This window comes from Aquila chrysaetos, chromosome 15, assembly GCF_900496995.4.
Source record: "Aquila chrysaetos chrysaetos chromosome 15, bAquChr1.4, whole genome shotgun sequence".
Lineage (NCBI taxonomy): Eukaryota > Metazoa > Chordata > Aves > Accipitriformes > Accipitridae > Aquila > Aquila chrysaetos.
Window position 1 is genome coordinate 20,549,419 of NC_044018.1, and position 15,568 is coordinate 20,564,986.

Here is a 15,568-nt window from a genome sequence, read left to right on the forward strand (position 1 = left end):
TATTAAATAATTTTTCCTAAGCTGTGCTCCGGTTGTTTACATACATAGATTGAGACCATTGCTTCATATCCTACTGTCTTTAGTGACTGACTAAACCCTTTTGTTTGTTTACTGTCTTGGAATTATTTGTAATCATATGGTCTTGTTTTGTAGACTAAATAATATACACGGATCCTTCTTTGTTTTTTTGTTTTGTTTGGGAGTTTTTCCCCCACCCTCTTGTCTATGTTTTACTGGGTGATCCTTCAATGTCTTTCAATATTTGATTATTTTGGTATTTTCTTTTAATTGTTTTGCTAGTCCTTATCTTATGATAAAAACATGGTTATAAAAAGGTGCTTGATGGTTTAAGAATATAAGTATTACTTTCAAAAGCAACTCCAGAAGCCAGTTCTTGAAATGCCATTAACTTGGAAAGTTAGAGGCTTCTTAGTCCCTCAGTAGCATTTGAAAACTGGAACTCAATAAAGTACCATAGTAAGGTGACTTTCAGAGGATTTTCTCTCCCTCACTTTGGATCTCCACTGATCTAGGATAAACATTCTTTAAATTAGCCACGACTGCCATTTTGAGAAAGGCACTCGTGCATTCATACCCCTCCTTGCCGGGGGGGGACTGCTGAGGGTGTGCTGGGGAACGAGTCACAGCGCCAGCTCTACCGGGAAAAGACATCTCAAGGGACGTAACAGGAAGGTTGTCCTGCTGGCTTAGGACAGTTGTGAAACCATACCTTTAACTGGGGGCAAAAGGCAGAATGAAGTAAATTTTCATGACATATGCACCTTCCAGTAGTAGGTGCTTCACTCATACCTCCCTTAAATTCTTGTGGAGTTCAAGCAAACAGAAAGGGATGCTTCGTCACATAATTCCTAGGTACAGGGGAATTTTAATAGTGGCTATGAGTGGAACAGGACACCGGGCTAGATGGACCTGGTGTCCTCTGACCTGGGACAGCTTATCCCTGAAGGTCGCATCGTGACTTTCGTGTTCGGGATTTAAATTCTACCTGTAACATCTGATATACTGGAAGACATTTGTACAGTAACTTTTAAAATAGTTTTGCTTGTTCTTGCCTATTTTTCGCAGGAGAACAGGGAAGAAATAATATCTGGGCATTTGTACAAGAGGTTAAAAAAAATACAGAAAGACAAAATGATCAAAAAGTTTACTACCCCCAAAGATACACCAAACTGAGGTTGCTTTGCCATGCAATTTTATTTCCAATCTATATATAGATATATTTAATGGTACAGATTTCTGTACTTAATGTTTTTATTGTCCTACAGGGCCCTCCACCAGAAGGAGTGCAGTGCTCCACGTAGTAACAGGGCCCTTCACTACTGGAAAGAAAGTCAACAGAATTTATGGGTTCTCGTTATCTGCAATAGGCAGGTGTTTTACAAAGTTACTGACCCACTGAACTCAATGAGAGCTTAATGCTTGAATAAAACTGTGGGTCTTTGTCTCAGTTGCCCGATCGGCAAAATGGGAAGTTGTAAAAATGTCAGGTTAGCTGTGAAGTTACTACAGTAACAAGTATTAAAAAGAAAAAAATGTGGGGAGAATAGTATAAGTTCCTTATTTAAGCAAAGTTTGTATAACATCTAAATAAAACCTGATTTATTCACTGAATGCTGGGGTTAAAAAAGAAACGTTATTTAGACATTTACTGTGTTGAACACAATCCTGCCTGTGCAGTAAAAATAATGGCATTTTTGTCATAAAGACTACCAGAATGCACACAAGCACGTGACCGTCACCTGTATTCCACATTGCCCCTTGTCTGTATTCACAGCTAAAGGTGCTGTTGGTATTGCAGAACCATTTTAATCCTAGCAAAATAGTTGAAGCTTGCTAATAGGTGTTTGTGGGTGCTTCTTATTTTGTGCAGGCGTTTGGATTCAAACGCTCTTCACTGTGACTGTGAAATCCTGTGGCTGGCGGAGCTGCTGAAGACATACGCGGAGTCGGGTAATGCTCAAGCAGCAGCTACCTGTGAGTACCCACGAAGAATCCAGGGAAGATCAGTGGCCACGATAACGCCAGAAGAACTTAACTGTGGTGGGTTTGCCACTGCCTGATGGCTTCTTTAATGTGTTAAATGTACCTAAACTGTATTTTTTGTTTGTTTGTTTGTTTTGTTAGAATTTGTTTTGTTCCCTTTGATAACACCAACCACCTCTGGTCAACATTGGTTATTTCCAGAAATTTCCCTGTGTTCCTTCTCACTTGTCTGCTTCTGACAGAACTGATTGCTTTTACGCCTCAGCCTGTCTTTAATGAAACAAGTATAGCCATGTTTGAAATTTCTCCTTGAGGAACTAAATGTGATTATCCGGAAAGAGTTTATTTTTCCTTTTTATATTTCAGTTTTGATCACAAAAAGATTGTCAGCTAGGGTCTTTGGTGTTACGTTAATATTGTTTGGTGTCCTTTATTCCCTTCTGTACAAGGGAAGGGGAAGAAAGAAGCTGTACAGAATTGCTCCTGATTTCACAGATCTTATTGTTAAAACTCTTGTTGACATTATTGGAATCAGGGTGGGCCACTGAATTTCTTTTTTACTCAGCTATACTTACAAGGAGTGCCCTACACAGGCACTGAAATCCTCTACCATTGAAGGATTAATGGATAAGCACTTTCATTATAATCCTTTTGTTCATCTGTATTCCTTCAGCCTAGGGGTGCAAAGGCTTGGCCCCGTGGGCACCCTGGGACTTGGCCCCCCACCTCTTCTGTTCTGAAATCAAAATGCAGATTTCTCATCAAGCTATGGGCATTTGCCTGCCCAGCGACATGATGAGGCCAAGATATAAAATAAGTAAATTGCCCTTTTGGTTATGTGTTGGATATCATTCTTATCATGAGAATTATGACCATAAGCTTCTACAAGGTTCATGAAAAAGATAATAAAAGGGGGATTTGGTTCAAGAATAATTCACTTGGCATCCTACCAGCTCTCTGCACATCTAAGGAGCAGGAATATGCAAACTGCAGGAAGCAAGCTCAACAAATTATTCTGTAGGAGGCAGGTTAGGCACTGATATTTATCTAGAGGAAGTTATTTTAAATGGCACTTGTGCCTGCTGCTTTAAAGTTTTTCTTCATAAGCAAATTGAGCCTCTGTTCAAATAAATAAAACAGCTACTTTAGAACCTGATACAAATTTGCACAATCCACTTCCAGTCTGCTAAAAGACCTAAGGAACAATGGAAGAGGTCAGAATGCCTGCAGTCACTTTTGCACAGGGAAAAGTATGTTTGATCCTGATTAAGCGTATAAATATTTTAAGCTAAAACATTTGTGAAAAATTATTTTTCTACAAGGTGTATGGAAAATTTTTTATTTACCATTCTTTAGTAGTTTTAAAACAAGTAAGAGCTCCTTACAGGTTTTATTGTTGATACAGAGAGGCCAAGAATTACATCAGAGCCTCAGGATGTGGACGTTACCTCAGGGAATACAGTGTACTTCACTTGCAGAGCTGAAGGCAATCCTAAACCAGAAATTATCTGGCTTCGAAACAAGTAAGTTTAAAAGAGGAAGAGAGAAACTTGATGTAACTATGTTTGGGTGTGTGTACATTTCTGGGTGCGTGTCCACACGCATTACATGCTAATATATGGAATAGTTACAGCAGAAACATATTATGATTAAAAGAAGTATATGAAGTAATAATGGCACAGATCTGTTTTATTAGTAATTCTGAACACTTAAGAGCTGATAACTTCAGAAAATATTAATTTATGACTATAATACTATTGGTAAGATCTTCAACTGTAGTTATACCTGCAAAGTTGCTCACACCTGTAAAATTAAATCATTTATATGTAAGTACCAGGCAATTCAATATGGACATGTTGCACATGCAGTTTGTGGGTTAGCTAGTGTTCGCATACATTTTGAGGCAGAGCAAAAGCTACTTTTTTAAAGAACCCCAGCTGGATAAGAGTTAGGTTTCAGAGGAGGTCTTCCCTGAGCCCCAGCTCCTCGGAGACAGCTTTCCTCTGAGGTGTAGTTCCATTCCAGGAGAGGAGAGATACATCTATTTCCAGGCTCCCCAGGCTGGTACATGACAGGCAGGCAGCCAAGTGCATGTATCTTAGGTCTGTAGGGTAATTCAGGTTGGAGGGGATCTCAAGAGATCTCCAGTGCAGCCTTCTGCTCAAAGCAGGTTCATACCAGGTTGCTTTATCCAGTTGGGTCTTAAAAGCCTCCAATGATGGAGATAGCAGAAGCTCTCCGGGCAACCTGCTCCATTGCTTTTCCTCGCTGCTTAGGGGATGGAGGGAAGGACCTATAAAGGACGTGTGTCTTTCAGCAGCCCAAGGGCCAGCCTGCTGCAGAGTGGCTGCTCAAGCTCTGCCCAGAACCTGGCTCCCTCCAGCAGCACTAGGCACAGCACGGCTGAACCAGCCACGTGGCAGCCCATCGGCCTCCTTAAACTGATGGGAATTTATGATGGACACATGAATTGTGAGTTTACCACTAGCTTCATCAGGCTTTGGCTTAATAATGCTCTTACACAAATGGAGAACCTGATCTGGAAGGTAAATTCCCTCACTTGATATTAGGAAATGAACCATTTTAGTTTGTTGGTTGCTGATAGAATGGAACAACGTAGAGCTCTGGTTCTATAGCTTTCTGCTGATGTCAGTGAGAACCCCACGTGCAGCAAGGGTACAGCGTTTATGGAGTATGTCAAGAACAGAGCCTTGAACTTGGATGGTGTAATTATTTCATTAAAATTTTCTTTGGCTCGTGTACTTTTTATAATAAACAAAGAAAACATGTATTCAGAATACACATATGAAAGAGTTTTAAGAAGAAATTTGAGCTTGGGGTGTGGGATTATTGACTCTGGCTTGTTTCCTGGCTGCATGAATGAGAGCAAAGCTCTTTGCAAGGTAGTTGAATATGGCAAGATTTCAGTCAAAAGCCATTGACCTGTTGAGCAGTATGTTGAATAGATCAGCAGTCAGGCTGGGTTTTGTACATAGGGGGTGAGATCTCGTCCCTCCTCTGTGCTTTCTTCATCATTTAGTGAGGGATGGAGTGAGAAACAGTTCCTTTAATAAAAACCCATAACCGTTCTTGGTTAATGTCACAGAAATGCATCCGTGACATAGCCTGAAGACATGATCTTAACTTGTATTTCAAGCCAGTACAAATTACTATCAGATTCATTAGTGCTCCTTGAGCAATCCAGACAGAGGCTGGCACAAAGCTGATTTTATAGCAACTAACCCCTCTCCTAGTAGAAAGTCTCTTGAGTGTTGAACTTACATGATGTACTTCCAGTGGAAACATTTTAAATTGATTTGCCAGTTAGAACAGCCTTAAAGGAAAATGAGACAGGCCAGGTATGTGTATTTTGTTCACTTTTTTCCCTGTAAGCTTTTACTCATAAAAGTGTTTTGGCTTTTCATTTTGAGGATCTAATACTTGCATAAGCAAAATTGGTTCATTTTTTATTTTCCTTCTTCTTCTCTTTAGGAGAAAACTAGAAGTTCTATTCTTTTACTTAACACAGTAGAACTTTTTTTTTTTCCCAAGTTATTTTGGGTAATATATTTTGGGTTTTATTATTTGGCAGTTTTCTGTGCTTGTGATTTAAAGGTTTAACTCCAGAAGATTCTTTTCTTCACAGTAATGAGCTCAGTATGAAAGAAGATTCCCGTCTAAACTTGCTAGATGATGGCACGTTAATGATTCAGAATACTCAAGAAACAGACCAAGGCATTTACCAGTGCATGGCAAAAAATGTGGCTGGAGAAGTGAAAACTCAGGAAGTAACTCTTAGATACTTTGAGTCACCAGGTAAAGAACATCAAGTCTGAATTTTCCATTCAGATAGAGAATTGTTTTGATAATAAGATTGCTAAAAATAAGATGCTTTGGCTCTTTTATGTTCTTGACGTGTAGATTTCTTGTGCTTGGGCATCTTAAGACCTAGATCATTAAGTTATAATATCCCTAGAACAAAAATGCAAATCAGCTAGTTAATTAAAATGTTTATTGTAGTATGCAATTCTGATGATAGTCTGGTAGGCTGTTTGTAGAAGAGTTAGGAAGAGAGGCTGTTACGTTGCAATGTTGCTCAGTGCAGTAACGTGCTCTCTGGATACCTGAAAACCACAAGCGTCAAACAGGCCGCTCCTGAAGGCTTTGGCACACACGGTGCAGCCATCCTCACTCAGGAACTTTTCACCTGAATCTCTGTCTAGCCAGGGCTTTGTGTTTGCAAGCACTAAATTCCTGTCCAGGACTGTAATGTTTTCAAATTCCAAACTTTGCTGTGAGGAAATTTTGTTTTGACACTCGGCATCAGGTAAACTTAAAATGTCACTGCGAAGCACACGTGTAGTTGGGAAAAGTTACTAAAATATAGTTTAATCAGTTTTCTCTTTTTGTGCGCTTATGACAATTTTTAGCCGGTTTGTTTTCTGTGTCTCTATGCCTCTGAAGAGACCTTTATAAAGATCAGGAAATGAGAAGGAAGTGTTTGAAAATTGTTTTAATGGGAGTTAAGAAAAAACATCAGTGCAATTATATGAGCTTTCATTTTTTATCTATTGATATTTATAAATGTCTGCAGCTAGGTTAGGCTTAAAGCGAGGCACAGTTTGCACCAAGATTAGAAGTATGTTGGAACAGAGCTATTAAAAACCAGCTAGATTCCCCAAACTGTTGCAGTATTGAGCTAAATTAGTGCTATGTGAGCTAAAAGTCATATTTAGGCATCGCTCATTTCTCGCAGCCCGGCCAAGTTTTGTGATTCACCCACAAAATACCGAAGTGCTAGTTGGAGAGAGTGTTACCTTGGAGTGCAGCGCAACCGGGCACCCTCAGCCACGAATTACCTGGACCAAAGGTGACAGAACCCCTTTACCAAGTGACCCTCGCATCACGATAACTCCCTCAGGAGGACTTTACATACAAAATGTGAAGCAGGAGGACAGTGGCGAGTATACCTGTTTTGCAACTAACAGCATAGATAATATCCACGCGACTGCATACATCATAGTCCAAGGTGAGTAACGTTAAACTAGGAGTGACAAGCTGTAAAACATATTAAGAAGAGTGTATTACTTTAAATCGTGTGGGTTTGTATTTTTTCCTGAATTGTCAGAGTGGAACTAAAACCTTAATTTTTTTCTTTTAATTACACTGTTCTAGTGTAGTCTGTAGGAAAGTTGCTATACATTTCATTTGGAGTACGATAATATATACTAATTCTCTGAAAGTTAAGTTTCACTGATTATTCTCAGAAGTTAATCATTCATGTCTTGAAATGTTTATTTGTTATTATGTTTTGTTTGCCTGTAGGAATAAACAAGCAGTGTCAAATTTGTGGGGGATTAAATATTTTCTGTAATAGGCAGCAATCCTAGAGATTAGAATTTGTGCCTGGAGTACTAGAAATGGAGTTTCGAGTACAGATCTGTGCTGTCTTTCTTTTGTAGATGCTTCAGTGAACGTGGGAATATTTTTGGCTGAGTTTCATGGAAACTATCGCTCTGCCAGCTGAGGTGTTAGCAAAGCTTTTCTGCAAAACAAAGTCAAAGTATATATGAAATATAAAGTATTTCAAGCACAATATATCAAAAGCCTCCTGTATATATGGAGAATATTTTTTGCAAATGTTTTCATGCTGGAACTTTTATTTGCAAAACATTTTGAGTAACCTTTAAATTTGAGTTTGTTTCTTTTCTCATGTTAAGATCTGTAGTTGGCAAACAGTTTAGGTTGCAAATGCTTTGTTAATGAGTTCAATTTTTAAAGCTATACAAAACAACTTGTCCATGTGGTTTGTTCATTTATTATTCACCAACGGATGACTGTTTTGAGAGCTGAACAAATTACTTCTCCCACTGACAATGCCATGATGTTGCTGCAGAAACTGGCCCACGCTTCACTCACTGCTTTCCTTTTGCGTAAAGAATAAAACAAGGAGCTTAGGATGGTTTTGACCGCATTGCATTGTCTTCACAATTTAACTGAGGTATTTTTCAGAGAAAGAGAAGAAGGTATTTTTAATCCAGGGAACACTCTGTGTTTGATTCTACAAGTCTTACCGTACCTCTTAGTTCAGATCTACGGCAGTAGATCCCAGAGGCCTTCACTGACGCCAGGGCCAGGTTGTGAGGGAGATGTTCCTCTTGCACAAGTGGCTGCCCTAACTCTCTGCCCTATAGCGGTCACAATATAAAAGGGTCCCATTAGCATCTCTTTTCCCACCAATGAGAGTTATTCAAGTCACACAGGAAATGGTATCTAATTTCAGGCAGTCGTGCATTTTTCAGTTGTTTTTCTTTAACCAGTTTATTTTCTTTTCTGTAGCTCTACCTCAATTTACTGTCACTCCTCAAGACAAAACAGTGATTGAGGGACAAACTGTTGACTTCCCTTGTGAAGCGCAGGGCTATCCCCAGCCTGTTATTGCCTGGACTAAAGGAGGTAAGCGTGTTCCGTTTTTACTTTTGAGCTACTAGAATAGTTTAGCTGTCATTTTGGAATTGCCCTGCGTTGAAAGGAATTGCATGTATTTGTTTAGATGCTTCAGTCTCTGAAGGAAACAGGGCTCATCTCTTTCTGCTTTAGCTAGAAAAGGCAAGGTGTCCCACAGAAGCTAGCTGCCCAAACGTTTTTCATTATTCAGTAAAAAGAGTCACTAAAATCTATGTCTCCATAATAGATTCCTAATACTAAATGTTTAAGAAATATGAGACAAATCACATGTGGCAATACCTATCGCTGCCGGTTTACTGCAGAAGAAATGGAGATGACCGCCATTAACTGGAGATCTGCAATTAGGTGGGATGTGCTCTCTTCAGAAACCAAAACAGTCCGACCTGTAATTGGCATCAGTATAACTGCATTTCTGTCACTTAATGCGCATTGACAGGAATACTGGGGTGCACACTGCTGACTGTTTTATCAGGTTGTGGCTGTAAAGGCATTAAGCCAAATCCAGCAGGAAGAAATACTGTAGTGGATGTTTTACCAGTAAGTAAATATTCCAGTTGAATCAAATGAAATAGCTCTAGCAGGCAAAACAACTCTTAGGAAATCCTAAATAAAGCAGATTTTTAACAAACTCTTGATCATTTTGATGCTGATAATGACCCTGTTTCTCTCTCTACCAAGATTGCTCCAACCAAATGAAATGTCCGGAAAGGAGGAATAGGGTACAGACAGACACTGGTGTGCCTTTTATTTCATTTTTATTATATTACATTTTTTTCAGGGCTGTATGTATTTTTCTATGGATTCTCTAGATGGCCTAGGTAGATAAGATGAATTGTGTCTTACACACATGACAATAATACAAAATGAACAGTAACACCTGTTGGTGTTCTTCTTATGATGCCTTCTCATTTGGATGCTTTATCATGCTCCTTAAATGAAAATATTTATTGCTACCACAAACAGAGAAGAGACCAGAATTATGATTGTGTGCATGTGTATGTTTTGCTTGCTTTACATGTTTATCTCAACGTTTTATCTAATTCAAAATCTTCTGGATTTCCCTTTTTCTGACACAAAGGGACTTTGTTCTGCATTGCTATAAATAGCAAATGCTTTTGCTCTGTGTTTCAGGAGGCCAGTTGTCTGTTGACAGAAGACACTTAGTTTTATCCTCTGGAACCCTAAGGATTTCCAGGGTTGCTTTGCATGACCAGGGACAGTATGAATGCCAAGCTGTCAACATTATCGGATCTCAACGAATTGTTGTATACCTGACCGTACAGCCTAGAGGTATGATCTCCATGTATAGCTGCTGGGGAAAAAAAAAAAGAAAAGAAGATTTAAGCTTATACTAAAATACACAGTATTGTGTTTGGTTTTTTTTTTCTTAAAATGTAAGATTGAGAACTAATTATTTTTGACGGCACAAAATGTTAATATGAAGTAGTTTAACTTTGTTTAGAATTAAAAAAGCTTTTGAAACAGCTTGAATAGCGCTTGGGTTTTTCTTCAGGACTTTTGCTGCATTTTACAATGATACTAAGTTGCTGATTTTGAATTATAAGGTGTTCTATTAGTTTTTATAAATTGAGCATGTGGGACAGTGTGCCCTGATAGACTTTGTTCAAAGTCACTTGGAGACTACATAAGCTTACAACTAAACATGGCCTTTTTTGATAAAAGCTTGTTAGAATGAGGTGATATCTTTTGCTGTTTAAAAGACTTGCTGTCCAGGGTATTGCTAACATTTCACATTTCTGATCATTATTACTGAGTATATCTATTTTTAGATTCCAGGTGTTTTTTAATAAATAACATGTATGGATACTTATCAGTATTTGTAGAGAGTGTCATTCCTTTGGAACAGTTTGTCTTCTGTGAAAGAGATTTATCTGATTTACTCTTTTTTGTAAAGAATGAAGGTTTGTTTTGAGGATGACAGTATTCCCATGCTTGGGAAAATATTTTGTTTTGTGAAAAGACTAGTTTCTTATAAGACACTGTGCTGTTAACTAAATAGTGTTATTAACATAATGTTTTGATGTCCAGAAACAGAACACTTTATTTTACAACAGCAGAATGACCTTCACAATGAAAAGTCATTCCTTATACTTAAAATAAGCTGACACAAGAAAAAAAACCCACTCCATTTTTCTTATGCATTTCTTCAAGTAAATTCTAAGTAAGCTACTTCTAGGATTAATTAGAATCATATTAATATTTATAATTTAGTTAAGTACTTTGGTGCTTAACTAAATTCAGGGAGATTAAACATTTAATTCAAAGCATTTCTTGTTAGTGACCTCATTTTAAACAGTATTTTAGTGAAAGGGGCTCAAATGTCTTCCTGAGCTTAGATGTTTGTCAGAAAAAAATTCCATTCATTTTTCTTAGTTAAGAGTAGTACTGGAAGATTGATTTATCAAAATAGAGATTTTTTTCACCTATATAAAATTGTTGACTTAAATTCCATAAAAAAACCCTAAGTTTTAAAAAGTTTTATAGCCTTCCAGCTGTGTTAAACGTCAGTGAACTTGAGTAAAGTTTAATAAAATTATTTTTGTGAAACTCGGGTTGCAGAATCAAATCACCAAAACATAGTAAGTACAAGACTGAAGGCTGCACATGCAGCCTGAAATTGGAGCTCTCCATACATTCATTGCAATGCTGTTTTCAATTGTGCAAGAAGAGAAAACTTTTTCTTTTGCGCTTCTAACAAAAAGGACTGTTCATCTGAGGAATGTCTAGTCAGTGGTCACTGTGGCTAAATCTGTATTAATGAATACTTATTAATGGTCCAGGTCTGTTTGCTGCCATGCCATGGCTCACATCCACAGAGCCAGACTCTCTGAGCTCCCGGTGCTGGTCGCCTGCCTCTGGATGCCTCATTTGAAATGGTCGATGCTCCTTGACAGCCATTTGCGTACAAACAATTAACACCAGGGCCAGATTTGGTTGGTAGTATAAATGTATGCTGTGTGGCCAAATAATTCTCTGTAAAAGCACAGCCCCCTCCCACTCCCCCAAAATACTGATATGTTACAGCAGAAATACAATTCTGAATGTCTTCGTGATCTCGTATGCGCTTCTCATGATGATATCTGACTGCTGGATGTCAACCTGGATTTGAAGGAAATTAGGGTTAAAAAATGCATTCATTTTTTTCACACTGGGTTTAGGTAGCTGTGTACCCTGTGTCCTTAAATTGAAGGTAATTTTTTGATGTTTTAAGGCCTAGGGCTCATTGGTGTCAGGGGGTAGGAGCTCTGTGAAGGCTTAGCACCTCAGCAGGTTGGGCTGGGGGAATCACAGTTGAATGAGTTGTGGAAGGTTTTGCATCTAAGAGATCTCTATTGTTGCTATTTAAAAAATTAAAACTTAAAAAAATTGTCAAGTTGATGGGATATTCACTCTGGTGACTTTGTTCAGATTTAGCTATTCACAGAAATTTTTTTCAGAGCTTTTAATTTATGGAACTTAAGTCTTTTGGACAACTACTAGCCCATTTTCTTAGAAGTTAAGAGTACTTTAAAATCAGCCTGAAGCAGACATCAGGAATAAGGAATTTTATCTCTAAGACAAACTTAAAAGCAACTAAAAACTTGCAGACAGAATAGGGTTATAGATTAAGAAATGTTGGCTAACTGAAAAAAATAAACAGTGCTGACCTCTTTTTAGATCGTCTTTTGCACAAGTTGTATTTCATACCTTGTCAATGTATCATTTGTTTTTTTAGTGACTCCTGTATTTGCCAGCGTTCCCAGTGACATGACAGTGGAGGTTGGCACAAATGTGCAGATCCCATGCAGCGCTCAAGGAGAGCCGGAGCCAGTAATTACATGGAATAAGGTACTAGATATTTGGTTGGTTGTTGCAAAAAGGCAGTAGCCTTTCCGTCTCTTCATAACTAGCTATTTAAAGAGCACATTGTCAAATTGCTGCTCGCTCTGGTGTCTGAAAACGTTACCCAAAGTTTGATCAGCAAATCTTCTTTAATACAGAGCATGTATACAGATACCAGACCTGAATTTTATATATATAAAATATATATGTGTGGTTATGCAAATCGTTATACAGACCAGCTAAAATTCGTAACGTAGGCCTTAAAAGTCCTATGTATGTTAGTGACAGTTCTGTGTGAATATCCTATTAATGTTCACACTTTCAGTCATATTATAGATATAAAGCAATAAAAAATACTCTATTGCTGAGCTCTTTGACACTGTTAGGTCGACAGTTCAACCAGGACATGTTTCGGTAACTCTTCAGTAACCTCTCTGTGGCTTTGATTTCCATTGGTGCAATAATTGTTATATCAAACTGTTAGTTAGAGTTATTAGCAGAGGTACCAGTGAATTAATGGGTTGCTAATATTGATCTTCAATTTTCATGAATATCATCTTCTCTTCAATTAGCGAGAATTAGAAAATGTACTTTAATGTACCTTAAATAGCTTCTAAATGCATAGCACATGAAGAATTGATACATATAAAGCTCTTGAGATCCTTTTTAGTTGGTTAATTTTGAGTAAAATCAAATATAAATGTTCTCAAAAGGTGCTATCTTATTTTTGGGTCTTAAATTTTATGTGGTGAGGACCTATAACTATTAAAATACTTTGATTTATAATAATAAGTACTTTTAAAAGTATGTAAATACACTGTACAATTTAGAAATACATGCAAATCCTACTGTCAACATAACTGTGTGAGTTTTTTATATAAGTTAATCTAAATCTAGTTGACTATTATCTTGGCATACAAAATATAAATATGAAATAAAATGTAAAAATAAAAGAGAAAAAGAAGACAAAAATTCAGGTTTGAAAACAAAGAGTGTTTAGAATAACTAAACATTGTGCTTTGCTGCAGGATGGAGTACAGGTAACTGAAAGTGGAAAATTTCATGTTAGTCCAGAGGGATTTCTTACCATTCGCGATGTTGGAACAGCTGATGAAGGTCGATATGAATGTGTTGCCCGGAATACCATAGGATACTCCTCTGTTAGTATGGTGCTTAGTGTTAACGGTAAGGTGTATGAATCAGAGGTATGAGTTAGATTATTAGTTTTATTCTAATTGCTTAATTTGTAAGTTAATCAAATGTTAAATTCTTTCTTTTATTCATATTTTTCTTTTTCACCCATAATCGTCTTTTTTTTTTTTTTTCCTTCATTTAATTCAGGCAACTATCTGCACAGATGTGGGTAAGATGGGAATATATAAGCCAAAATGTCTTTAGGAGTTAAGCTTCAAAATAAACAATCCTTTGGGCTCCAGTTAGTCACACTGCTTTCCTCTTGAGATATTATTTGGACCTATTAGAACTTGCTAGTCGAATACACAGTCTAATCTTTAGGGATAACTTGACAAAAAGTCCTGTAGCATCTTTAAAGGGACACTTAGCAGTTAGTTGAAGATTAGACTGCAACCATTGTGAAAGAATTCAGGAAAGTCTTAATGATCTTAAGAAGCTAAAAGAGAAAACAGAAAGAAAAGGAGAATATTTGAGTTTATTCTAATTATTTGAAAGTAATAATGGCAAATAATAGTTATCAATTATTAATACATAATAATTAGTAATAAAGCAGCCAAAGAGGCTATGGAAATTACTGTTACACAGATTGACCCTAATGCTTTTCTGACTTATTGAGTAAACCTGCTCATTTTTCAGACTAATTTTGATGGAAAATATTAAGGAAACTGTGATTTTTTTGTCTTTCAGTAGAAAATATGACACAATATTTTTGTATCATTGAAAAATGAGTATTGAGCAGTGATTTCTTTAACATATTGGATATTGTTTCCCAGTGTTATGTCTGATGCTCAGTATTTTGTTTACTAAATTTGTGAATATATATCAGTGATTTTTCTAATGTGTTGATTTCCATGATATCAATCACATAGTATCAATAAAACTATGATGTTCCCTGGCTTAAGTTGCTTTTAGTAGACTATCAGTCTATCGCCTCCTTTATCAAAAATAGTATTTCTTCAATCCGTAATTATGATTTCTGAGAGAAAAATTGCAGGACTGGGAATCACGCAATGATAAGGTTTCATCCACATATATGAAATCTGCAAATGAAAGTTCATAAAAACCAGTTAATCTTGGTTACTCTGGAGATGCATAGAAAAATAAGTTTTTTGTGGTTTTTTTTTAAATTAAAAAAAAAAATCAGTAAGAGCTCTGATAAATGAAACCATGAATTGAACTATAACCCCAATGGAAACCAGTTTAATTCACTTAGTGCAGGTGTCAACTGCTCATTCTCATCTGCTGAAATTAGCAAACTACAAAACTTGGTGCTAGCTGATCTGCAGTATTTAATTGTAATGTGGTTGTTTTTCTTGTAAAATTAGTGAAACTACCCTTGATTAATCTGCGTTCAGTCTGAAACTGTAAATGATGTTCCTCCTTAAAACTAGTGGGATATCAGATACTGTTTCTCTATGGTTCCTATATAAATGAAGCTGTCAGAGAAGCAAGGAGGACAAGTGGACAGATTATAAGTACTGGATACTTGCTATCTGGATAGTGTTAATAATGCCATAGCCAGAAATGCCTAAACACTTGCATGTCAGCATTTCTTTTAAACAAAGTTAATGTTTATGCATGTTCCTAATGCATAAAAATCTTTTCTTAACATTGAAACAGAATAAAGGCAAGTGTGTAGAAGCTCGGGGGGGCAGGTTTTGCTGTCCATGTTTGATAATATTTTAAAGATGCTTTTCTTTTGCCATTTTCTTCTGTCCTTTTCTGTTGTTTTCTAAAAGTCTCTGGCTTAAGTGTAAGGCAGGATGTGTGTGGATTACATTTTCGTTGCTTAAAAAAATTGCCATTTTTCTTCACCCTCTCTTCCCTCCCCCCAAAAAAGGTATTGTGCATAAGGTTTGCATGGAGCTTTAATATTTATCAGTCTAAAAAGAGATCTACTGGCAGCAAATAGTCTAAACAAAAATAAAGTACAGCCTAGTTAACATCTGACCAAGGTTTATGATTCAGCCCACGTGTACCATTAATCAGAAAGATAGCTCTGCAAGACACATATCTAAAGTGAACACCGAGATTACATCCGTCATAGACAGCACTAGGG

The 15,568-nt window shown here is 37.1% G+C and overlaps 1 protein-coding gene across 3 annotated transcripts in view; it reads left to right on the forward strand.

Moving 5' to 3' along the window:
• PXDN (peroxidasin) overlaps positions 1-15,568 on the forward strand; it is an 88,936-nt gene that overhangs the window by 45,496 nt on the left and 27,872 nt on the right. For all 3 annotated transcript variants that reach the window (XR_003926749.1, XM_030037829.1, XM_030037830.1), the window contains 8 exons: positions 1,892-2,061; positions 3,410-3,527; positions 5,651-5,820; positions 6,761-7,033; positions 8,344-8,460; positions 9,604-9,762; positions 12,209-12,321; positions 13,344-13,500. Coding sequence is in view for 2 of the 3 variants with exons in the window: in XM_030037829.1 (XP_029893689.1) it covers positions 1,892-2,061; positions 3,410-3,527; positions 5,651-5,820; positions 6,761-7,033; positions 8,344-8,460; positions 9,604-9,762; positions 12,209-12,321; positions 13,344-13,500 (1,277 nt within the window). In the remaining variant the exon portion in view is untranslated. The remainder of the gene's footprint in view (positions 1-1,891; positions 2,062-3,409; positions 3,528-5,650; positions 5,821-6,760; positions 7,034-8,343; positions 8,461-9,603; positions 9,763-12,208; positions 12,322-13,343; positions 13,501-15,568) is intronic.